Source organism: Panthera uncia, chromosome A2 (genome assembly GCF_023721935.1).
Source record: "Panthera uncia isolate 11264 chromosome A2, Puncia_PCG_1.0, whole genome shotgun sequence".
Classification (NCBI taxonomy): Eukaryota; Metazoa; Chordata; class Mammalia; order Carnivora; family Felidae; genus Panthera; species Panthera uncia.
Genome location: NC_064816.1, coordinates 16,084,055 through 16,110,860, shown reverse-complemented (window position 1 = coordinate 16,110,860; position 26,806 = coordinate 16,084,055). Strand labels below are relative to the sequence as shown.

General features: G+C 38.0%; 1 protein-coding gene across 1 annotated transcript in view; it reads left to right on the top strand.

Moving 5' to 3' along the window:
• The window catches only part of SMARCC1 (SWI/SNF related, matrix associated, actin dependent regulator of chromatin subfamily c member 1), a 173,598-nt gene that overhangs the window by 42,853 nt on the left and 103,939 nt on the right, over nt 1–26,806 (top strand). Inside the window, exons 8-13 of the mRNA XM_049639431.1 lie at nt 2,795–2,864; nt 6,655–6,730; nt 11,206–11,331; nt 14,527–14,648; nt 18,009–18,133; nt 23,429–23,488. Coding sequence (XP_049495388.1) covers nt 2,795–2,864; nt 6,655–6,730; nt 11,206–11,331; nt 14,527–14,648; nt 18,009–18,133; nt 23,429–23,488 — 579 coding nt within the window. The remainder of the gene's footprint in view (nt 1–2,794; nt 2,865–6,654; nt 6,731–11,205; nt 11,332–14,526; nt 14,649–18,008; nt 18,134–23,428; nt 23,489–26,806) is intronic.

Genomic DNA, 26,806 nt, shown 5'->3' with positions numbered 1-26,806 from the left:
TAAGCAGGGGAAAAAAGAAAACAAAGTAGAGAATGGAAGGGAGACATTGCTACGGATCCTACAGGTATTGAAAACAATTACAGGAGGTTAGGTTAGGTTTGTTTAGTTGCTTTGTTGCTTCTGTGTTTGGTGTCAAATCTAAGAAACCATTGCCTCATCCAGAGCCCTGAAGTTTTACAACCTGTTTCCTCTTCTGAGACTTTAGTTTTGCTGTTACATTTAGGTCTTTACATCATCAGTGTGATAACTAAAAGTTTGATTTTATTTGTTACAGTCAGAATCTCAGCCCTGTGATTGTTGTGCTTTTATAAAGTGAGAAACTTCATCCTTCATTGTTGAACAGGTTCTCAGCCTTTATCCTGTTAGGTAATAGCCAGGGATCTCCACTAGATGGGGGTAGTGGATTGCTGTGATATTAGAATACTGATTCTGTTGCAGGCTCTGTTTCTCCAATAAGACTGATAAAAAAAACTTTTAGCATGTGAACTTTATGAAAAAAATCACCTTTTACAAAAGATTTGACCTGTAATTGTTATACAAGCTACTAGTGATTCCTTACTGGTGCTGGTTTTATTTTTCTCCTTGGTTTAATACAACCTAGTTTACTGCGTACTGATGCTTGCTGGATATTATCAGTAGTTACAGCACTACAGTTGCTCTAACTACTGATAATATTCTACTCTAGTATAATCAATAAGACAGGATTGTGCACACTGTATGATTTACCTTAGAGTAACGGACTGTCAGGTAAATGTTGACCCTTATTAGCAAAGCCCTGTGCTGGGCTCCCTACATGTATTTGTTTCAGGTAAGTGTGTAGATGATAGCAGTACCAGCCAGAAACACATTAGAAACTGTGTTGTAAAATCCTCAAAAATGCCACATGTCTTTAATGAGGATTAGTCAAAATTTTAAATAAGATGTGATATTTAATTGGCCTTAATCTTTTGGTAAGATTTTGGGTATGGCATCCTAGAAGAGAATGCAAAATAAGCAAAAGTATAGAGGTAAAAAATTAGGATCCTTTGCTTATTTTTTAGTTAGACTGTGTCTTTATTGTTGAGTTGTGAGAGTTATGTATCTGTCCTCAGTTTGGACTAATTTTTACTCATAAAACTGGTTGTTTTATTGGTTCTGTGTAGCTTATAATCATCTCTGGGAAGAATGTGGATTTACATCTTTAACCTTTAGTTAGTTTTGCTACCAGGCAAACTTCCAAAGGCAATCAGTGCCATAGTTTCTTTCTATCAAAGTCACTTGTAAAAAGGAGGATTTTTTTTTCTTTACCTCCAAAAGCTGCACAACCTTTGAAGATAGATTTAGTATTCTTTTTTTAAATTTTTTTTTTTAACGTTTATTTATTTTTGAGACCGAGAGTGACAGAGCACGAACGGGGGAGGGTCAGAGAGAGAGGGAGATACAGAATCCGAAGCAGGCTCCAGGCTCTGAGCTGTCATCACAGAGCCTGACGCGGGGCTCAAACTCATGGACCGTGAGATCATGACCTGAGCCGAAGTCGGACGCTTAACCGACTGAGCCACCCAGGCGCCCCTAGATTTAGTATTCTAAAGGGCAGCTCTTATTAGTTAAGAGTCAGTATATTTTGTCACTACATAGTGAGTTATGAAAGACCCACTGACCTCTTCACTTTTTCCTTGGCCATTTTGAGAAATCAGGCTAAGGAACAGTGCTTGATTTCTTCCTTTTCACATTTCTTTCAAGATAGTCGGGTGAGCAATTGGATGCTTGAAAAAGAACACAGGCACTGGACACTCAGCTGGCTTTTGATCTCAGGGTTGTGAGTTTGAGCCCCACATTGGGTGTGGAGCCTACTTAAAATAAAATGCGCGCACACACACACACACACACACACACACACACACACACACACAGAGGCATGTGGTCTTTCATGCCTTTAGTCAGTGAACCTGGGGCTATTTCTTGTTGAAATTGGCAACGTAAAGCCCCTTTTACTTAGCTGGTTTCACGTTGTTGTTCTGTTTTGCTATTTCTTGGGTTTCAAAGGGCTTACTTGACTAGTTCCCTCTGAGCAATAGAAACAGGTTATTAAGCTAAATTTAGACTACCAAAGAAACAGACACACAAGTGCTGAAATGTAGGTATAATCCAACTATGATTAAAATCAGTAAGAATCATCCTGTTGTATAAATTTGCACCTATCTTTGCTAAGGAGGCTCAAAATAAAAATATCCAGTGTGATCATACTGCTTACATTGTTGATGGAAGGACTAAATTAACAGGATGCCATTAAAAAATAGTAAAAATAGTATTGATAAAAGCTTTGGTGTAGCACTGTGTGAAGTACTATAGGATGCCAGAGGCAGTAAGTATAGAGGAAGAAGACCATGTAGTAAAACTTCCATCAAGGACATGAAGCATGACTTACACATTGAAAAATGTACAGTAATTGTAAAGCTTCACACAAAAAGGGAGGAGAGGTTTTACATGGAAAATATGGCAGTAAAGAATATAGTGTTCGTGATTTAGATGGAATTGCAGACAAACAGGCAGGTGGATAGGAGGAGAGTATTTTACTGTGTGGACAATTGGATTTGCTAAGAGCAATGGATAATAGGTCTAGAATCTAGTAATTCTGAATACATGGCTGAAAAACTTCTCCTTAATATGATAGACACAATGTTTAATTATGAGAAGAATTTTTTAGAGTTTGCTTACTAGCAAACTAAAAATTCTAAGTAGAAATTTAGTTAAAATAATAATTTATTCATTTATTTTGTCAGCCCGACTAAAGTATTTTCTTTTTCCCTTTCAGAAGAATGGTTGAGACCGGTGATGAGAAAAGATAAGCAGGTGTTAGTGCACTGGGGGTTTTACCCAGACAGGTAATGTCGACATGTCCTAAGATATGGGACAAAGATTTTTAATCCCCGTGCAAGCCAGACTTATTTACATGTAGTTTCACTTTCTCAATAATGACAACTTTGTTTCATTGCTTGATCTCACTTTTTGAGTATTACTGATTTTTCTTATTTATGGAACTCAGTTCAGTCACATGGCTTTATTTATCTTAATAAACTGATAGGTTGCTGCATTTGCCAAAGCACCCCTTTAGCACAGTATTAGAATGCTAATCTAGATTTGTTTCCTTCAAGAAATGAATTTTTCTCTCTAATATTTTATGACTATTTTGTTTTTTCAAAAAAAATATTCATGCCATACTATAAAGGATGAATTATTTTATGTCTAAAGAGGAGACTTTTTCTTCTAGGCAGAAATTTATTTCCCTAGTGTTATTATTACTTTGAGATAATCATAACTCATAGTGTGTTTCAGTTTTCAAATATAAAGAGTATTGCAAGAACTAGATGTTAGTGATGTTAATGAAAATGGTGGTCCTTGTTTAATTAGTATTACACCTACATAGGATGCTTCTGAATAAAGGATAACCTTCCATGAAGTTCACTAGAGTCTGTCCATTGTGGGTTTTTGATGTCAGACCAGTCTTCCTTCACCTATACCCCCATCCACTTTTAGCCTTCTCATATTATTGGAAGCAAATCCCAAATATAACATTTTAATAGTAAATATTTCAGTATGTATTTCTAAAAAAACAAGGCCTCATTTTAAAAAAAATAGTAAAGTAATATTACTGTCAAATCTAAAAAAACTTAACAGAATTCCTTAATACAGTGTCCTCTATCCAGTCGTTGTCATATAAGTGATACATATGATTACTTTATAGATTGATATTTGTTGAAAGTAGAATTCAGCCACATTTTGTGATTCATTGATATATTTGTAAGCACATTTTTCAGTTTCTAGGTTCTGTCTCTGTCTTCCCTACTCCCACCACAGGCATTGTATTATTGTATTATTTAAGAAACCAGGTTCCTTGTCCTGTAAAGTTTACCACACTGTGTTTTGGTTTTTTTTTTTTAATGGCATCACTGTGGTGTTTTTGAACATGTTTCTCCTTTCTCTGTATCTCCTTTAAATTGGTAGTTAGATCTAGAGTTGATCAGAGTCCATTTCAGTTTATGGAAGGAATAAGACTATTGCATAGGTTTGTATTTTTCATCATCTAACGATGACACATAATGTCTGGTTATGCAGTCTTTTTAAGTTAATCTATTTGAGTCTCTCTATTTTACTTGTAAAGGTATTTTTGAAGAAGAAAATAATGTTTTTAGATATGTTCAAAATTTGAGGAGTATATGCACAGTTTTCGTATAGGTTGAGTTGATTAGAACAAGATTAAGTCAGTTTGCTAATGAGCCTCTTCTGAACCAGAATTGATTACTTTAAATGAACTAACAGGTTTTTAATATTTAAATGCTTTCTGTAAAACATTTCTAGTCTTGAGGCATCAAATAGTCCTTGGTACTGTTAAACCTTCCAAGGGTGTAGAAGTCTTAATAGGAAATCAGTTTGCCCTTTGAAGCATTTAGGTGGAAACTCGAATTTGTGATGACAAGCTTCGTAAGTATACAGTTGAAATATTTATAATAATAAGAGATGTTAAATATATAACAGTAAAAACATGTTAGCCTGTTTGCCAACTTTTTCTTTATGTATCACATAAGATAAAGCATCTAGTGTGAGTCTTGTCTTCTCAATGGGCCTTGTTCACTGTTCACTTTCTTTATTAACTCTACAGCAGTCCCCCTGACACCCTCATCTGCAGGGGATTTGTTTTAAGGCTCCCAGTGGATACCTGAAACCATGGATAGTACCAGACTTTACATATGCTATATTTTTTCCTATATGTACATACCTAAGGTAAAGTTTAATTCATGAATTAGGCACAGTGACAGATTAACACCAATAACTAATGATAAAATAGAATGATTGTAACAATATACTGTGATAGAAGTTACGTGAATGTGGTCTCTCTTCTGTCAGAATACCTTATTGTACTGTATTCACCCTTCTTGTGATGATGTGAGATGATAAAATGCCTTCGTGATGAGTTGAAGTGAGGTGAGTGACACAGGCACTGTGGTGTTGTCTTAGGCTGCTGTCGACCTTCTGATGAAAGGTCAGGAGGAGGACCATCTGTCTTCAACCATGTTCGACTGGATAACTGAAAGTGTGGAATGGGGGACCCTGGGAAGGGGGGATTGCTCGAGTTTGTGCCTTTCTATCTTTATAATGTTTTGAGCTCAAGACTTTGAGAGAATGTAAGGTTATCAGACTCATCATTGTAATCTTTACCTGGTATAATTCATAACTTGGCAAAGGAACTTTTTTCTCCAACTCATGTTTTAAGTGTTACTGGGAAACTTACCAGAGTGCTGTGAATAGGTATGTAGAGCTGTGCTTGTTCTGGACGCTTTTGAATTAACTTCTGAGTGGTAGCTACAGGAAGCCCATGCTTGTTACCATACTTGTGTTTCATTTAGGTATCTCTTGGTTTTACAGTTAATTTGTTGGCTAGTATAGTAGCATTGACACAGTTTCAGTTTGGTAGATAATTCTATGCTCATTTCAAAATTGTGGAGGAGCAGGAGGAGTACTTGAAAGAGCGAACCCGTTGAGCAAAGAGATGTGAAGATAGGAGGGTGAGCCATATGATTCCTGGGTAGTGAGGAGCCTCTGTAAAGGGCTTGAAGTGGCCACTGCCTGGCATGTTTAAAGAACCCAACAAACGCCCACATGGCTTGACTATAACATGAGTGAGGGGAGAGTATTAGGAGATGGACTCAGAGTGACAGTCACAGGACTAGATCATGAGGCCTTGGCAATCCAGTAAGGATTTTGGCTCTTACTTTGAGTTGTGTGGGAGTTGTTGGAACATTTTGAGTAGTGATAATGTGGACTGACTTGATTTTCAAAAGGATCACTATGGCTGCTTTATGAAAAATTGACTCGGGCTTTGGGCAGAAGTAGAAGGGTGAGAAGTAGATAGATACTGGGCATATTTTGAAGGTGGAACAAACTATAGAAGTTGCTGATGGTTGGATTATAGGAGGTGATTGAGAGTAAAGTCAGGGATGTCTCCAAGGCTTTTGGCCAGAACAACTGGAAAGATAGAGTTGGCATTTACTGAGATGGAGATGATTGCCTAGGGCACATTATTGAGGTCAGGATGGCATTATGTGTTGAAATTCAGTGTTAGTTTTGAAAGCCTTAGTAAACATGTAGGTAGATACAGAATTGGCAGTTGGATTCATGAGTCTGGCATTTAGAGAAAAGGGCAGATGAGTGTATAGTTGAAGCCATAGGGTTGTGTGAGATCGAGAGAATGAATAGACAAGAAAGGGATTGTTTCAGAAACTGAAACTTAGGACTTTCCAGTGTTGAAGAGGTTTGGGAGAAGAGGAGAAACTGGCAATGAAGACTGAGGAAAGGCTGGTGACTAGAAGGAACATTGGAGGATACTGCTGTCTTAGAGGCCAAGTGAGGGAAGTGGCTTTGAGGAGAGAGTAATCTACCCATTAAAATTCTGTGCACTGAGGCTTGAACTTTGGATTTAACAGTGTCAGGATCACTACAGACCTCTACAGAAGAGTTTTTTTTTGTCAGAGTAGCAGAAACAAAAATGTATGAAATATTATGTTACTAGATCCTAATAGTATTTCTAAAATATATTTTTACCTTTTGATGAAAAGTCTTTTTACTGAATGAATCTGAATTCTAATCTGTTTTTCCCTTTTCTCATTTCCTTTGTAGCTATGATACTTGGGTCCATAGTAATGATGTTGATGCAGAAGTTGAAGATCCCCCAATTCCGGAAAAGCCATGGAAGGTGAAAGATCCCTTTTTAAAAACATTCTTGTGTAACTTAATAGCATTTCTCAGCTCTTTTCCATAACTATGTTTCAAGGAAATACAGAATGAGGATCTTTCTTTCTTGTCATCCTATTAAGATATCCATGGCTATGAGACAGTGGTGTTTGAGGAGACCCCAGAATCCAATTACCTTGTGGTTTGAGACAATTGAGAGAGGCGCGTGAGGAGTACGGTTGAACATTGGTCGTGTCATTTAGGAAGGCTGGAAACTGTGTTCATGGCTCTTATTATAATAGTCATTTCTATTCTAGTCATTGTAATAGTAATAATCCACGCATTAACTCTTACTTTCTTGCTTTTTTAAAGAATGTTTATTTTTGAGAGAGAGAGAGGCAGAGGAGAGAGAGAGGGAGACAGAAGATCTGAAGTTGGCTTGCACTGACAGCAGAGAGCCCCATGCACATGGGCTCAAACTCATGAACTGTAAGATCATGACCTGAGCTGAAGCTGGATGCTTAACCAGCTGAACTACCCAGGCGCCCCAGTTTTTGGCTTTTAACATGGAAGTAATTCTGAAAGTTGCAAGAATAATACAAAACAAAATGCTGCTTTATGCTCTTCTTCCAGATTCGCCTGTTTTAATAATAAATATTTATTTATTTTTAACGTTTATTTATTTTTGAGACAGAGAGAGACAGAGCATGAACGGGGGAGGGTCAGAGAGAGGGAGACACAGAATCCGAAACAGGCTCCAGGCTCTGAGCTGTCAGCACAGATCCCGATGTGGGGCTCGAACTCACGGACCACGAAATCATGACCTGAGCCGAAGTCGGCCACTTAACCGACTGAGCCACCCAGGCGCCCCCTAGGATATTTAATTTTTGAAGCAATATTAATACCTGATATAGAGCCTATATTTTGTTTGCGCCAAATGTCCCATTGATAGAGTAAATTTTTTTTTAAATTTTTTTAAAAATTTATTTTAATGTTTTTATTTATTTTTGAGACTGAGCATGAGCAGGGGAGGGGCAGAGAAAGAGGGAGACACAGAATCCAAAACAGGCTCCAGGCTCCGAGCTGTCAGCCCAGAGCCTGATACAGGGCTCGAACTCACAGACTGTTAGATCATGACCTGAGCTGAAGTCGGACGCTTAACCAACTGAGCCACCCAGGCACCCCGATAGAGTAAGCTTTATACTGAGTCTCTTCCCTGATCCAGGATCCAGTTCAGGATCACACACTGCATGTAGTTGTTAGATCTTTTTAGTCTACTTTAATGTTGAAGTTTCAGCCGTTTTCTTCCATGACACTAGCAGTTTTGAAATGTATAAGCTAGATTTGTGTGTGTGTGTGTGTTTTTAGAATGTTTGAATCTGAATTTATATGGATATTTTCTCATTATTATATTCAGGCTATGCATTTTTGGCTGCAAAACTACTTCAGTGGTTCTGGTCTCAGTGTGTCATATCAGGGGGCTGTGTTTTGATTTTTCCCATTATGGCTGATTGTTAAGGTATTATCTGCCTGGTTTTCCCACTGTAACATTACCATTTTTCTTCTTGAAATTAAAAATATGCAGAAATACTTTGACATTATGTAAATATCCTTTTCTTCATCAAATTTGTATCCCTAAGTTTGCTCACTCGTAAGTAATTCCTGCCTGATTGAATTAGTTATTACTAGTGGTTTTCTCACTCTGTCCATTCTATGCTTGTTACTGACATTTTACATGGTAATGAGCTTTCTTTTCTCCCTCTACATGTATCTATAGTCTCAGTATGCAGTCGTGGAGCAGTGACATTATTGCCATTCTTCACTCTGATGAATGGTCCAGAATTTGGCCAGTGGGAACTCCTTTAAGCTGCTTCCTGTGACTTTTTGGTATTCGATTCATTTTTGCATATTTCCTATTTCTGGGACAAAAAGAATTTCCAGCCTCTTTTTGCAGTTCTATATCCCAGTCCTGGAATCAGTTATTTTTGCAGGGAGATCTCACTTTCCATGAGAAATGGTAATTATACATAGTTTTTATTGGCTGTTTTATGTGGTATACTGAACACTTAAAAATATTAGATGTTACACCTGATTCAACCTAGTTTGAGTTGTGTGACGTTCAGAAAGACTTAAAGCTTCAGATTTTGTATGAGGAAGCTGGGATTAACAATTTAGTCTTTTTTTGAAACCGTTTTATTTGGAAATATTTTCAAACTTCAATAGCAAGAGTAAGAATAGTAGGTGGCATACCTGTACACCCCTTATCCAGATTTGCCTATTTTTTACATTTTACTCCCATTCTGACCTATCACTTCTTCTCTGTGTGTTTTTATTTTTTATTCATAACCTTTTGAGATAAAGATGCATATATCACAGGCCTTTAAGACATGTTTGTGTTTCCTAAGAATACGAGATTCTCCTACATGAGCACGTTGCGGTTGTCAAATTCAGTAAAATTTAATGTTGCCACAATACATTACTGTCTGTATTCCAGTTTTGTCACTTGACCCAAAAAAGTTTTTTGTAGCATTTTTTTTCTGTTACAGAATACTGTTTAATATCAGCTGTTACAGTAAAATATCCTGTCTCTTTCGTTCCCTTTAACCTGAAACATTATCCTGGTATTTCCTTGCCTCCTAAGACATTTTTGAATTTGAAAAGAATATTTCTCATTTGGCATTTGTGATCTTTTTTAATGGTTAAATCAGGTTCTGTATTCCAGCCAGAATATTGCATAAGTGATGTTGTGTCCTTCTCAGGACGTCATACTGGGAGGCATGCCTTGTCCATCTGTTCCTGGGTGGTGACACTGATCACCCAGTTAAGGTGTGCTGTGATGGATCCACTGTATAGTTCCTTTCTTTTTTTTTTTTTTTTTTCACTTGCAATTTATAAGCAGTCTGTAAGAGATTCTTTTAGACCATACAGATACCCTGCTTGCCATCAAAATTCTCCATTCGTCACCCAGATTTAGCATCAACTTGAAATTCTTGCCTGAGCCAATCTTTTCTTTGATGATTGCACAGTGATAATTTTCTATTCCAGCCCTTCCTCCACATTTACCAGTTGGCTTTCAGAGTTCTATAAGCAAGAGCCCTTCCTCTCCCCTTATTTATTTGTTACCAGTATGGATTTATGGAGTTCTCGTTTTTCAGTGGTCAGTAACTTATTTAATTTAATTATTTTCATGCTGAAATTATTTTGCATTTGTCTACACAGGGAAGAATTGTCTAGTCCCAATTTCCAGTGTACTCCCTATGAGAAATTGTATTGATAATTCCTGTTATAAGCTAGGTCTGTGGTTTAAATATCTGTATGTATATAACATTCAGAAAACCCATCATTTTATTAATTCTTACTCAAAAACATTAACAAAACAAGAGAAGTTGCCATGTAAAGGGCTTGTAAGAATCCTGAATCTGATTTTCACTTCTCCACCCGCTCCCCTACCTTGGCTATTCCTGAAAGGTTTCCAGAAAGCACCTGTGTACTTGACGCCCTGTAAATGATTTCTTTCGTCATTCCTTAGAATTTTGTTGAATGCATAAACATAAAGACATCCTTCATGCCTAGAGCAATGGCTAGCTTTGGCCTATTGCTGTTGAATTTTTATCAGTGGCTTTCATCAAGATAAAGATGACATGATTAGTGAAATAAGCCAAACGGAGAACAGTAAATACTGCATGATAGTGCTTTTATATGGAAGTTCTAAGTTCTGTGGAAGTTTTATATGGAAGTTCTAAGTTCTAAGGTAAAACATGGTGACTATAGTTGATAACACTATTGTATAATTGGAATTTGCTAAGAGAATAGAACTTAAAATGTTCTCACACACAAGGAAGATAAGTATGTAAGGTGATGGATGTGTTAATAGATGGGAGGATCCTTTCTCAGTGTGTATGCATATCAAATCACCATAATGTACACCTTGAATATCTTACAATTTTATTTTTCAGTTATAACTGAATAAAGCTGAAATAACAATGACGTGATTATCAAATATAAGGGTCTTAGTTATCAAAACTTTAGTCTAGGGGCACCTGGGGGGCTCAGTCAGTTAAGCATCCAACTTCGGCTCAGGTCATGATCTCATGGCTCGTGAGTTTGAGCCCCGTGTCCGGCTCTGCTGACAGCTCAGAGCCTGGAGCCTGCTTCTGATTCTGTGTCCCAGTCTGTCTTTGTCCCTCCCCCTCTGTCTGTCTGTCTGTCTCTCTCTCTCTCTCTCTCTCAAAAGTAAATAAACATTAAAAAAATTAAAAAAAAATCTCAGTCTATGCAAAACCAATGATGCTTTCTTACTATACTCAGTAACATGAAATAAAAATTAGAAATGGTTAAGTTGCCATTCACAGGTCTTTAATGGTCTCATGTTTTTAAACTGTTCTATGCAGTTGAGGCTTTGAGAATAAGAAGTCAGCTTCTTTTGTTTTGAATGCTTTATAGAAACTGTAGTGATTTATTATTTATATAGATACACATGCTTCATTGTGGTTTTAGGTTCATGCAAGATGGATTTTGGATACTGATGTTTTCAATGAATGGATGAATGAGGAGGATTATGAGGTGGATGAGAACAGGAAGCCTGTGAGTTTTCGTCAGCGAATTTCAACAAAGAATGAAGAGGTATTTGGTTTGGTACTGTTTTTCTCCTCTAGCTGTTTCTTCTCTGGGCCTCATTGTTGTCAGATTTTCACTAATAAACTCTCACATACAGCCCAAGGTGTATCAGGTATATTATATAAAAGTTACCAAATGGTCATACAGCCATCTCAGGAGCCGGCATTCCCACAAAAGGGGCAAGGAAGTCTCAAAGGGTCATTGAGATTTAAAGTGACGCATGCAGTGTGGCAGCATTCCAGCTGATTTTTCTGTGTAATCTCTACACCCAGCACAGGGCTCAAATGTAACCCCAAGATCAGGAGTCGCATGCTCTACCAACTGAGGCAGCCAGGCACCCCTAGTGTAGTTGATTGATTTTCCTTTCTAGATCTGAGTTTTAATTTTGTGAACCAAATATTATCACGGGATAATTTAATTTAGGTGTTGATTTTTCAAGGGAAAATTGGTTTTGTCTTAGTAGTTTTGAATAGCTTTGTTGCCATATACATACACAGTAGGTAGTACAAAGTATAGGCCTTCAAGGTCTCAAAGGTGGGAGGATGTGAGATTTATTACTCTTTAAAGTGTTAAGAAGCCCAACCACCTAATATTTATCCATGATTCTTGAGAAGCCACAACTTGGGAGGTAGATGCGTCACGAGAGGGAGGGGGTTCTGAGAAGAAGGTTTGGATGTGTTGATCTGTTGGCTGATGACCCGCTTTGGTAAGATTCTCATTCCCTTTTACTGGGGACGCGTAAAGTTTTTGCTTTTTGTTTTGTATTTTACTTCTTTGAAAAATTGTTGAGACAGAAATACTTTTAACTGTTCACTTAGAATGTACAGTTTTTTCATATCTCTTTTCAGCTGACACTTTCTTACTAAAACTCTTTGTCATGCTGTGTGTATTTTTTTATTTTTAAGAAAAATTTTTTAAAAGTGGGTCTTTTTCGAGGTGCCTGGGTGGCTGAGTCATTTAAGTGTCTGACACTTGATCTCAGATCAGGTCTGGATCTCACAGTTGTGAATTGAAGACCCACGTTGGGCTCTGCAGTGGGCATGAAGCCTACTTAAAAGAAACTGGGACGTTTTCATAGCCTTTGATTTTTAATTTGTCCTTATTTGCTTTGGAATTTGACTTAAATCTTATTTTTTTTATTTAGTGCCCCCCTCCCCCCATATGCTTACATATTTGTTTTCCTTTACTGTATTTCCAACCAAGTCTTTTTTGTCACTAGGAATAGTCTCATTTCTACATCACATTATTAAACAGGTCTGCCTATAGCCATTTCTGTTCAGATATAGATGGTTTATTAATTTATTCACTTATTTTTAGGGAGATTCTGTAAAAATCGATTTAAAAAGAATTTTTTTTAAACATTTATTCATTTTTGAGAGACAGAGACAGAGCATGAGCGGGGAAGGAGCAGAGAGAGATGGAGACACAGAATCTGAAGCAGGCTCCAGGCTCTGAGCTGTCAGCACAGAGCCCGACGCGGGGCTCAAACTCACGGACAGTGAGATCATGACCTGTGCTGAAGTTGGATGCTCAACCATCTGAGCCATCCAGGTGCCCGAAAATTGATTTAATCTGTATTTTTAGGGGCGGGCACCAGGCTGACTACGTTGATAGAGCAAACAGCTCTTGATCTTAAGGTCACGAGTTCAAGACCCATGTTGGACGTGGAGCCAGCCTACTTAAATGTTAAGGGGTGCCTGGGTGGCTCTTGTGATTGAGCATCTGACTCTTGATTTTGGCTCAGGTCATGATCCCAGGGTCGTAGGTTTGAGCCCTGTGTCAGACTCTGCACTGAGCACGGAGGTTGCTTAAGATTCTCTCTCCCTTTGCCCCCTTCCCCCACTTATGCTGTCTTTCTCTATGTAAAATTAAAAAAAACAAGAAAACGTTAATAGCTCTTTTTAAAAATTTAACTTCAGGAGTGTCTGGGTGGCTCATTCGGTTAAGCGTCTGGCTCTTGGTTTTGGCTCAGGTCATGATGTCACACTTTGTGAGCTTGAGTCCTGCATTGGGCTGTGCTGACAGTGTGGAGCCTGCTTGGTATTCTCTTTCTGTCTCCTCTCTAAATAAATAAATTTTAAAAAACTGGGTGGCTCAGTCATTTAAATGTCTGACTTCAGCTCAGGTCATGATCTCATAGTTCGTGAGTTCGAGCCCCGTGTCGGGCTCTGTGCTGACAGCTCAGAGCCTGGAGCCTGCTTCCGATTCTGTGTCTCCCTTTCTCTGACCCTCCCCTGCTGTGCTCTGTCTCTCCCTCTCTCTCAAAAATAAATAAACATTAAAAAAAGATTTTTTTAATGTTTAGCTTCAGACTTACTGTACAGTGTGTGCAGTTTAGATTTTTTCTAAAGCTTCTTATATAGCTCTGTACAATGACTCAGATTTCCATTTGATGCTACAGAGCTTCTGAAAGGAAGCAGATAGTTGTAAGGAGTATGATGGTACCAGAGATAATGAATGTTTAATTGATGTTTTAATCTCTGGTTTTTTTATTTTTATTTTTTGCACCTCAAATATAGTACTTTGGGTCATCTTAGGTGTTAACTCTTTATTGTCTGTTTTATGAAATCCATAGTTATCATCTACAGGGTGACTTTTGTATATTGATATGTGTATCCTGCACCTGCTGAACTCTTTAGCTCTGAAAGTGTTTTCTAGATTCCTTAGGCTTATCTATGTATAAGATCATGCCAGCTGCAAATAGAGATATTTGTACTTCTGTAGATTGACTTTTAAATCATAAATTGCAATCTTATTTAACATCTTTTATGTCATAAAATTTTCTCATATTCCTTTTACTGATGTGTCAGGAGCAGTTTCAGATACATTTGTACAAGATTATTCACCAGTCTTTGTATATTATTAATCTAATAGCATATGTTTCATATTCTTCAGTAGTTGTTGAAAGTGCTTTTCCCATCTGGAAATAATGTGAACAGGAACATATTTTAGTTGTGCAGGATTTGGGCATGTCTGTTTTGTAGCATAGTTTGAATACTTGGGGGATGGTTTTGATATTTCCATTGGTGCTGCATCACCTGGAGGGTCAGAAAAAGTCTTGACTATGGGTGGTCCAAGACACTTAATGATGTTCCTTTCAATTGCTCTGAGCTAGGTGAAAACCCACCTTGGGCAAAGGTTTGTTGAAATGGAGGAGTCCGAAAAGCTGGCTGATATTCATTTCCATTTACTTCTTCCTAGCCAGTCAGAAGTCCAGAGAGAAGAGATAGGAAAGCATCAGCTAATGCTCGAAAGAGGAAACATTCGCCTTCCCCTCCACCTCCAACACCCACAGAATCCCGGAAGAAAAGTGGAAAGAAAGGGTAAGAACTGCAGCGTGACTCAGAAGGCATTAAAACAAACTCTAAAGGATGTTCCACATTTTTACATTTATACTGGAAGTTTTGCTCAAGGGAAGGTGGCTGACTTACATTTATACTGGAAGTTGGCTGACTTTGGCAGCTCATCTTGTCAGATGTTATCTGATGGCCATCTTATGTTGTATTTATGCTAAGGCACCTTGTGTTCAAGGAGATCTGTACAGTGACATAATCATAGTCTAATTAACATCCAACACCACACATAGTTAGAATTTTTTCTTGTGATGAGAACTTTTAAGATTTACTCTTTTAGCAACTTCCAGATACACAATATAGTGTTAACTGCAGCCACTATACTGTATATTACACCCCCAGGATTTATTTATTTTATAACTGGAAGTTTATACCTTTTCACCAGCTTCACCCATGCTCCACACCCCTTGCCTTTGGCAACACCAGTGTGTTCCCTCTATGATTTTTTTTCCTAGATTCCACATATAAGAGAGATCATATGGTATTTATTTTTCTCATAGTTATTTAACTTAGCAAAATGACCTCAAGGTCCATTCCTGGTGTCCCAAGTAACAGAATTTCCTTTTTTTTTTTTATGGCTGGATAATAGTGCGTCATACACACACACACACACACTTATTTAACTTTATATTCCACAGAAAACATGCTATGATATCTAATTTGTATTTAAAATATAGCCACTCCAATTCCATGATCAAATTCAGAGAGAACCCATTTTTCTCTCTCTGGGCTAGCTGTGGGAAGGCGATAAACCTTGGGCTTCTGGATTGTAGGTTTGGTTCACAGCTTAGTGAGAGTGGAAACCATGTACAGAATCTTAAAACTGAAAGGGATCTTTGAAGTATCATAAACATCTTTATCTTAGGAAGCAGGGATTGAGGTTCAGGGTAGAGAGGTGACTTTTCCAAGGTCACATAGAGATTTTTGCTTAGAGTCAGGATTCAAAGCTGGACGCTCAGCTTCCTGTTCCTGTATCCTTTCAACTAAATTCTATCACCATCAAGGTCTGAGGGTAGATTGTTTGGCTCTTTGTCTTTCTTTCCTTTTCTTCTTCCCCTCTCTCTTCCTTCTCCTTTTCTTCATCTCCTTTGTAAGATGGCCATCTGATGTTGGCACCTTGAATACAGTCTTTTTTCTGTATCTAATTGTATATTGAGCAATGTGGCTGGTAAGGAATTTAAGAAATAATATATTCATTAATTTCACCAAGAAATTAGTGTCTCTCATTTTACCACCTGTCCTATTTGTGATCAGAATGACTCCTAGAGGAAATGAACCTATGTCCATTTCATGTTCAACGTAGTGCCTTGTTCAGGGCATCACATTTGTACTTAGTAAATCTTGCTTGAGTGGGGATTTTGGTTTCTGTTGAATAAGTTGTTTTGGGGATTAAGTGAGACTTTAAAGCCCCTGTGCAGGTTCTGGCCTGAAATAGATACTTAATAAATGGCAGATAATACTTAACATTTATATATTAAGTAGATACTTAATTTCAGGCTTGTCTGGCTCAAAATAATTTTAGTCTTAGAAAATGACAGCTTGCAAAATTTATGCTTTCATGTGACTATAAATTGGTTAAATTTTTGGCTGTTGACTGGACTGTAAAGATGTATTTTGTATCTTCTTTCCACTAGCTTCCTCTTACTGACTCTGTGGCTAAATTAGCGTTTCTTTATGCCCAGAACATGCCTTGAATCATGTTATTTCTTGAAGGGTAGGGTTATCGGAACCATTGTTAACTATGCCTGGAATCTTCTAGGGATGTGAAAAAGGTCTAAGTTTTGTCATTTTGTCAAATATACTATGATATAAAAAACTCACAAAAATAGATTTTTCTTTAGCTATTATGAGAGTAACCTTATTTCTTAAATCTCTAATCTGAACCTTATGGTTGATGTGCAGAGAATTCAGAGCTCCCTGATAGCCCTGTGGAGAAAGCCACACAACTTTGCCAGGTGTTCCTGGGCCTGAAATCGATGTACCCTTCTTCCCACTTAAGGGCTGAGGTGCAGTGCCAGGACACCAGTGGTCACCAAACCAAGACGTGGTGTCTAGGAGGCTCACAGTGATCCTCCCCTCTGAGTGTAAAGCCCACCAGATTGAGTCTCCAGATAGATGTGTGTATGTCCTTCAACTGAATACATCTGTCCCCTCATGAGCAGGCATTTGAGTTTCATTGTAAGTTCCTTTAGCAAAAAAACACTGACATTTATTTTCCTAATGTTTGTTTATTGATCTTCCCTGCTTCTTTTCTTCCTTTTTTTTTTTTTTTTTTAAACATATTTTATCTCCCTGCCACCTTTAGGTTCATACACTTTTAAACAATTGTCATGGAGTTTTTATTAAAATTTTTAAAAATATTTTTGCCTATATACCTGATTCTAATCTATTCCAGTATCTTTTCCTTCTTAGAAGAGAACTTTGCTCACTCTCTCAGCAGTGTGAGGACTCGTGCTGGCCCACTGAGTGTTCCCATCACTTCTTTCTCCACTGCTTCTCACTTGCCAGTGTGCTCAGGGTTCCTGCTTATTCCTCCCCAGAACAGCTTATTTCTTAATACCTTTATGCCTTCATTCATCATCCTGAAATATTGCCTACTTTTTGGTGAATTGTTAGAGTTCCAAGTTAGCTTAATTGTCCCTTCAATCCTGATTAACTCTTATTTTCTTGGAATATTTAATTATTTATTTATTATAAAAAATATATTTTTATTTCTCTGTGTTGGTACACATCGTGTTATTGGAGGTTGATGATAATTTCTGTCTTGTATCCTGTGTAATTCCTCAAGGTAAGGAATTATTCCATTCTTGTTTGAACCCTAATCTGCTTTCTGGAATATGTTAGTTTTGAAATAAACTAAAGAAAGAGCAATAGCAATTTTTACAAAAAAATAGTACCATCCTAGGTGATTTTACTTTGCATTTCCTGATATTTGGATGATACAAAGCTAGGAAAATATGGTTATACGTATCTTTGAGAAAATTTCTTATGTAAGTGATTGTTTATGATGTGAGATAAAGTATGTGTCGTATATCCTTAGCAGATGTTCTTTTATTACACTAATTTAAAACCCTTTAGGATGCTGTCTGCAATTTGTATCATAGGATTTCTGTACTCATTTCTTATGCCCAATAACCTTTATTTTCCTTTTGGCTGGTTAGATGTAATTTGGGAATGTACCTAATTTTTTTTTTTTTTTTTAATTTCTATTTGTCTTTTAAAGCAATTCTGAGCATAGATTATAACAATGAGGTAAAGCCTTTGAAATTGTCTGCTATGAGTAGCTATAGTCATTCTTATTTACATGTTTACATACCTTGTGTGTTTTAGCCAAGCTAGTCTTTATGGGAAGCGCAGAAGTCAGAAAGAGGAAGATGAGCAAGAAGATCTTACCAAGGACATGGAAGACCCAACACCAGTACCCAACATAGAGGAAGTGGTACTTCCAAAAAATGGTTTGTATTCTTCTGTCTAGACTATGAGAGTATTAGTGTGATTTAATCATTCTTAGCAGTGCTTTGGAATGAATCATTTCTTGCTCTGTGTCCCTGGTTACCGACTTTCAAGGTCAAAATGTTTATGAAATTACCTGGTTCACAATCTTTTGGTGTACTTTTGCTGCTTATTGAGAAAAACACTGTGACTAAAAAGTTCTCTAAATTTAGCAATACTTTAAAATTAATGGTTCTTGGGGCACCTGGGCGGCTCAGTCAGTTAAGCGTCCGACCTCAGCTCAGGTCGTGATCTCACAGTCTGTGAGTTCGAGCCCCGCGTCGGGCTCTGTGCTGACAGCTCAGAGCCTGGAGCCTGTTTCGGATTCTGTGTCTCCCTCTCTCTCTGCCCCTCCCCTGCTCATGCTCTGTTTCTCTCTGTCTCAAACATAAATAAAAACATTAAAAAAAAAAATAAAATTGGGGCGCCTGGGTGGCGCAGTCGGTTAAGCGTCCGACTTCAGCCAGGTCACGATCTCGCGGTCCGTGAGTTCGAGCCCCGCGTCAGGCTCTGGGCTGATGGCTCGGAGCCTGGAGCCTGTTTCCGATTCTGTGTCTCCCTCTCTCTCTGCCCCTCCCCCATTCATGCTCTGTCTCTCTCTGTCCCAAAAATAAAAATTAAAAACGTTGAAAAAAAAAAAAAAATTAATTGTTCTTAAATCCTGGTAGAATGAATATACATATGAGAAGGTGGAGCACTTATCCATGTACATTTTAATCTATTTAAATCAGTTATTGGGAGTAGGATGTTAGTTAACTGTATTTGTGGGTTTGTCTGTTTTTGTCTCTGATTCCTGTGAATTTTTTTTCTCTTATGTATTTTCATATACTTTGAAGCTCTGTTACTTAAGGGCATATACATTTAGTACCATCATGTCCTCCTGATGAACTGACTCTTGTGTTGTGTGTCTCTAGGTGCCATTGTAGTGCTTGTCTTGAAGGCCAGGTTCTCTGGTAATAATAAAGCTCGTCAAACCACACTGTTCTTTACTTCTACATTTTTTGTATTAGTCCTCATGTACTCAGCTCCAATATAGCAGTTCTGTAAATTACACAGCTTTGTTATTACACTTTAGTTTTTAAAGTTTATTTATTTAAAATTCATTATTTATTAATAAATATTTATTTTAAGGTTTAGTTATTTCTCTCTGTCCTTCTCCTGTGTGCGCATGGGGGAGGGGCAGAGAGAAGGGAGAGAGAGAAACCCAAGCAGGCTTTACACTGTCAGCGCGGCGCCCTATGTGGGCCTTGATCTAATGGTGAGATCATGACCTAAGCCGAAATCAAGAGTCATATGCTTGAGTCACCCAGGTGCCCCTGTTCTTACACTTTAGATTTCTGACTTACATCTCTCTTGCATCCTGTTAGTTTCACTTTGATTATGTAAAGTATATCACTTTTAAACAGGATATTGTTGTCTTGTTTTTATTCTCCTAAAAAAACACATTTTTAAAATCTGTTTATTATTTTTTAGAAAGTCTGTTCTCACCACATTTTTTTTCAAATTTATTTATTTTGAGAGCGTGTGCATGCATGCCTAAAGAGCGAGTGGGGGAGGGGCAGAGAGAGAGGGAGAGGGAGAGAGAATCCCGAGCATGCTCTTTACTGTCACCTCAGAGCCCATCGTGGGGCTCCATTCCAGGAACCGTGAGATCGTGACCTGGGCCGAAATCAAGAGTTGGTCGATTAACTGACTGAGCCACCCAAATGTCCCCACATTTTCTGTTTTTAATTAGAATATGAAGCCCACTAAAATGTAACAGAATTGTTGATGTGGTTGGGCATAAGTCTGCCATTATGATTTTTTGAACAAGGGAAGGGTGAGAGAGAGAGAGAGAGAGAGAAGGAGACAGTCTGAAGCAGGCTTTAGGCTCCAGGCTCAATCTGTCAGCACAGAGCCTGATGCGGGGCTTTAACCCTCAAACCTGTGAGATCATGACCTGAGCCAAAGTTGGGCGCATAACTGACTAAGCTACCCAGGCACCCTTCGTTATTTTATTTTTTTAAGTTTATTTATTTAAGTAATCTCTGCAGCCAACGTGGAGCTCAAACTCACAACCCCAAGATCAAGAGTTGCATGTTCTTTGGACTAAGCCAGCCAGGCACCCCCGAAATATTTATTTTAAATAAAAAAAACTAAGAAGGTGGTGGTAGTTTTAATAGATAACTGTCTAAACTATAAACCTGTAATAATGAATAGAATATGATTTCGACACAGGAATGGCTGAATCCCTTAGTGGAGTAGAATGGTTGGTTCAACTGTAGATCCATATTTGTTTATAAATTTAATTTACTGTTACTTTCGCAGTGCCAGTTTGTGGGAAAAGACCAAACAGTTGCATAAATACATCTGGAAAAATTTTGTATTCTTTTTTGTGTCATAAATAAGAATTTAAGGGGCGCCTGGGTGGCTCAGTCAGTTAAGCGGCCGACTTCGGCTTAGGTCACGATCTCGCAGTCCGTGAGTTCGAGCCCTGCGTCGGGCTCTGTGCTAACAGCGCAGAGCCTGGAGCCCGTTTCAGATTCTGTGTCTCCCTCTCTCTGACCCTCCCCCGTTCATGCTCTGTCTCTCTCTGTCTCAAAAATAAATAAACGTTAAAAAAAAATAAATAAGAATTTAAGCTTCAGGTGGATTCAAGTCCCAAATTTAAAAACAAAATTATTTAAGTAAACTTCCAAATATTGATGTACTTAATGCAAGTGTTAGCCTTAGATGAAATATTCATTAGTCATTTAACAAAGAATTCGAACCCTAAATATGTATTCCTCCCCTCCCCACTGGAAGACCTACTTTATTATTTATTTATTTTTAAAATTTAAATCCCAAGTTAGTTAACATATAGTGTTAATGATTTCAGGAATAGAATTTAGAGATTTATCACTGACATATAATACCCAGTGCTCATCCTAACAAGTGCCCTCTTTAATGCCCATCACCAATTTAGGCCATACCCCCACCCAACACCCTGCCAGCAGCCCTGTTTTTTCTTTGTATTTAAGAGTCTACCTCTCTGTTTTTGTCTTATTTTTGCTTCCTTCCCCCTAGGTTCATCTGTTTTGTTTCTTAAATTCTATATATGGGTAAAATCATATATTTTTCTCTGGCTTATTCTGCTTAGCTTAGTATACTCTAGTTCTATCCATGTTGTTGCAAATGATAAGATTTCGTTCTTTTTGATCTCCTAGTAATATTCCTCTGTGTGTGTGTGTGATGTCTTTTTTTAAATTTTTTAAATGTTTATTTTGAGAAAGAGACATAGAATGCAAGTGGGGGATGGTCAGAGAGAGAGGGGGACACAGAATCTGAAGTGGGCTTCAGGCTCTGAGCTCTCAGCACAAAGCCCGACACAGGGCTTGAACTCAAGAATGATGAGATCAGATCTGAGCTGAAGTCAGACGCTTAACTAACTGATCCACCCAGGCGCCCCTACACCACATCTTGTTCATTTATCAGTCGATGGACATTTTGTCTCTTTCCATACTTTGGCTGTTGTCAATAGCACTGGCAAAAAACATTGGGGTGCATGTACCCCTTTCAATCAACACCCGTATCCTTTGGATAAATACCTAATAGTACAATTGCTGTGTTGTAGGGTAGTTCTATTTTTAACTTTTTGAGGAACTTCTACACTGTTTTCCAGAGTGGCTGCACCAGTTTGCATTCCCACCAGCAGTGCAAAAGGATTCCTCTTTCTCCACATCCTAGCCTACATCTCTTGTTGCCTGAGTTGTTAATGTTAGCCACTCTCACCGGTGTGAGGTGGTATCTCAATGTGTTTTTGATTTGTATTTAAGGGCAAAGTATTTATGTACTGGTAATTTTATCAAATTTCAGGGCCATTAAATGTGTGGAAAGATGTTCAACTTCTCTTAATCAAGGATATATAAATTATTAAAGTAACACTTTTCATCTATTAGTTTTTCCAGACTTAGAAAATAGATGATTCACAGAGTACTAATGTTTTGAGAAAGTGGGTATTTTCAGCTGCTATTGGTAGAAGTATAAATTAATGAAGCCACTTAACACAATTTATTTGTTCAATTTTAATGTGTATGTGCAGTACCAGTTTTAATTTCAGAGCCCATTTTAAGTAATTATAGGCACGCTTAGAGATGAATGTAAGATGGGGCACCTGGGTGGCTCAGTTGGGCGTCTCACTTTGGCTCAGGTCATGATCTCACAGCTTGTGAGTTCAAGTCCCGCATTGATCTCTGTGCTGACAGCTCGGAGCCTGGAGCCTGCTTCAGATTTTGTGTCTCCCTCTCTCTCTCTCTCTGCTCCTCCCCCGCTCACACTCTGTCTCTCTCTCAAAAAAAATAAAATAAAATAAAAATTAAAAAAAAGATGAATGTAAGAGGATGTGGATTATGTTATAGTGAAAAATTGAAAATAAACAACAGTTGCCATCAATATAGGGCTGGTTACCTTATGTATGACCCATCCATGGACACAGTGGATTCATTTCATTTCATTTAAATGAAATAGTTGTATATAATTTGACTATAAATGTAACTAAAAACACTTAACATGGAATGGTCATATAGGCACACAGTTGAATGACATGGGTAGAATGCTAAGGAAGAAGCACAGTATGGATAACAGAGCTGTAAGATTTAAACCCCTCATACAGGTTTTGTGGGTTTTTTTAGGTTTATTTATTTACCTTGAGAGAAAGAAAATATGAACAGGAAGGGTCAAAGAGTGAGGGAGAGAAGCTCAAACAGGCTCCACGCTCAGCATGGAGTGGGACCTAGGGCTTGATCCTATGACTGTGAGATCGTGACCTGAGCTGAAACCAAAAGTCAGATGTTTAATTGACCAAGCCACTCGGGAGCCCCTAAACCCCTCATATAGGTTTTGAAGTTTACAGAGATATATAATAGTTATCAGTTCTCCCTGAGTTTATTTACCTAAATGAATGGCACAAAAATGGGAATCCACAAACACACAGAAAATGTAATAAAAAATACTTTGGGGGAAGGGATTGAAAGGTTCTTTTCAGGTTTTGCTCTCTATATTTGTGTATTGTGTACTTTTATCATGAAAAAATTGATGCTTGGGTAATTAATTGCAAAATGGCAGTCTTATATTAAGTGTTAGTATTTTTTTCATCAGATTTACGGTTTTTCATGAAGGTGAACACTGGATGGTGGTGGTTTGCAATGAGATTCATGTACTTTTTAATCATCTTTTATTTTTTCTTCTTTTAAAAAAGTAGAACTTTCCCCCTAAATCATGACTCTTTTTTTTCTTTCTAGTGAACCCAAAGAAAGATAGTGAAAATACACCTGTTAAAGGAGGAACTGTGGCAGATCTAGGTAAAAACCAAACAATCTGTACACTTCTGTGTTGTTGTCTCTCTTATTGATTCATATCCTCTAATGATTCTTCCTTTCCTGAGAGATGTTGCTTCCAGTTGCTATGCTTTCCAGCGCAGATAGTGACCGTGGTCACCCTAGCACCACTGTTAGTTTGGTTTGCTGCCATATTAGGAAATTTAAATTCCTGTGATCCTTTTTTTCTACTCTTTACTGATTTTTGCATCTTTAGAGCAAAAGTCTATTGCCTTTTTTTTTTTTTTTTAAGTCTGTTGACTCTTAAATACTTCCGTTTCCTAAAGTATTTCTTCTAGTTGGCTAAATAGTATAAAATGAGAATCCTATCATCCATTCATAGTAGTATTTACAAATTATACAGAGTACATTTTTATGAGGACATCATGGTCCTTGGATGTGCTGGAGGGTGGGAGAGAGGAACGTAGTCACTTGTTCCACTTAAAAAAAGTAGAGGTGGTTGTAAACATCTTTGTTTTTGAGAATTGTATATGGATCTCAGTTTCTCTGTTCACTTGTAAAAATTAAGGGAGAACCTAGTGTTTTCAGGATTTATATAATTTATATATTTATAAATTTATACTGAATTTTTGACTTTAGGGAATTTTACACCTGAAAGGGGTTTTTGAGGTCTCCTTATGTGGAAAATGAAACTTCAGTTTCTTTATCTTTTCACTAAGTGAATTCTGTATTTCAAATAAATTACAGAGATTCTTGATGGCAGCTAGTAGGTAGTGAGGTTTTGTTTTGTTTTGTTTTTTGTTTTTTGTTTTTTTTTTACTTCATTTCACTATATCCTCCTTTTCTGGCTTAAAGCCTATCATTGAACATCAGGTCCAAATTTTGATGTCAGAAGTAGAAATAGAAAATTATCTTGATGACAGTTTATGTAAAGTTGGTGTTAGGTCAACAAAATAAATGAAACAAATGCTGTCAGAACATTTCTATCTTAATTGTCTTTTAACATTCTTAGTAGAATATTAATAACTATTAATAATTTCCATTTTCTATAAGCTTGTCTATTCCACAACTGGTACTTGTCCACTGAATCAAAGGCCAAGAAAACAAAACTAGCTATACATAGACTTTTAATGTTTTCTGTAATGTGACAGAGTAAATGATTGTTAAGACTGGATACTCTTTACTGGGACAGTTTGTTAAATAGAATTATAGTTTCTTTTTTTTTTTTAATTACCCATTTTATTTTATTTTACCTTTATTTTAGAGAGCTTGGGAGAGGAAGGGAGGGAGAGAGAGCGCACAAGAATATTAAGCAGGCTCCATGCTTAGCACAAGCCCACGCTTACCTTGACCCCATGACCCTGGGACCATAACTTGAGCCGAAATCAAGGCTTGGATGCTCAACCCACTGGGCCATCCAGGAGCCCTGATAGTTTCTGTTTTTTTAATTATACATCCTAAAAAGGAATCAATCTGTAGTTTTATGAGCGTAGACAATTGTCCTTTTAAAAATGGGAGCTACTATGAGAGTTTTTTAATGGACTTTATCAAAGTAGTCAAATCGAAGCCAGTTTTAAGAACTGGATAGAAGTTTCAATTGGATCTAAAACTTTCAGTGCTGGGTATAAGAGCTCTTTTTTTTTTTTAACACAGCAGGGGTGTTATGGCTGAAGATGCTGCTCATCGCAGCTGGAGAGCTAGAGTCTGTGGAATTTTAAATTGTTGTCCTGGCCTCTCATCTAGGAACCAACAGGCTTTTCCACGTATCACTTAATCATCTGGCTTTCTGCATTAGATATAACCTGAACCATGTGTCAAGGGTAACTGATTCATCAACTGGGAATTCCTCTTCACAGAGTTGTTTATTGTTTTAACTGGTCCATATTCTGCCTTACATGTCACCTAGCTAAATATCCCCAGTCCTTCTTTCCTCCCTCCCTCCCTCCCTCCCTCCTTTCCTTCCTCCCTCCCTCCCTCCTTTCCTTCCTCCCTCCCTCCCTCCTTTCCTTCCTCCCTCCCTCCCTCCCTCTCTTCCTTCCTTCCTTCCTTCCTTCCTTCCTTCCTTCCTTCCTTGAGATCACTGAAAGGTCCAGATCCAGGGGCTGAGGTGAGAGTGTGATTGTCCACATCTAGAAGGAGGAAGAGAACATTTATGAGTACTGTTTAGGAATCCATAAGCAGGTGGCCCTCCTACTTTAGTATTAGCAGAAGTCAATTTCCTTTGGGTACCAAGACTACCTCTGGGACAGAAATCTGTTAAACTAAATATATTGTTATTTATTTAAAATTTTGTATTTAATGTTTATTATTTTTGAGAGCGCACGAGTGAGAGCGAGCGCTTGAGTGGGGGAGGGGGAGAGAGAGAGGGAGACACAGAATTCAAAGCAGGCTCCAGGCTCTGAGCTATCAGCACAGAGCAGGGCTTGATCCCATGAACCATGAGCTCATGACCTGAGCCGAAGTTGGAAGCTTAACCGACTGAGCCACCCAGGCGCCCCTGTCAAACTAAATTTAAATGGTATGTTTTGACCAGAGAGAGATCATTAAGTTGTGTTACCACCATCTAGTGAAAAATTGGTTATCATGGGGTTTACCAAGATCCAAAGAACAAAAAATTCATTTTGACAACCTTATTTAGAACTGTTAGTCACTTCCTAGAAAAAAAGTAGTCCCTGTGCAGAACTGGGTGACCATAAGTTATTTACCACATGGTGAATCTCCTATTCCTGCTAGCAGTTGTTTGTCTAACTTAGAAATCAAACAACAGTGCCCATCTCTGTTTTGCCTAAGTACCTGCCAGGTATCATTCTACATATGTTCACATTTCATTGTAAAACCATGTTAGTCTTGTGTTATGTTTTTTTAAAGAAATAATTTTTTAATGTTTATTTATTTTTGAGAGAGAGAGAGAGAGAGACAGACAGAGCTTGAGTAGGGGAGGGGCAGAGAGAGAGGGAGACACAGAATCTGAAGCACGCTCCAGGCTCTGAGCTATCGGCACAGGGCCCGATACGGAGCTCAAACTCCCAGGCAGTGAGATCATGACCTGAGCTGAAGTTCGATGCTTAACTGGCTGAGTCACCCAAGTGCCCCAGTCCTGTGTTATTAATGAGGAAGTGAGCCTAGAGGGGTTCGGTAATGTTTCCAAACATAAAGCTATTAAGCAGCAGAGCACAGACTCCGGTCTAGGTCTAACTTTAGTGCCAGTGCTTTGTGTCACTGCACTCTGCTCTTGTGCTCATTTCTCCCAGCCTTCAAAGCTCATAGTGACCTTTCAGATTTGTGAAGGTGTCAGGTTCGTCCCCACCTGAGGCTCTTTGATCAGGCTGCTTCCTGTCCCTG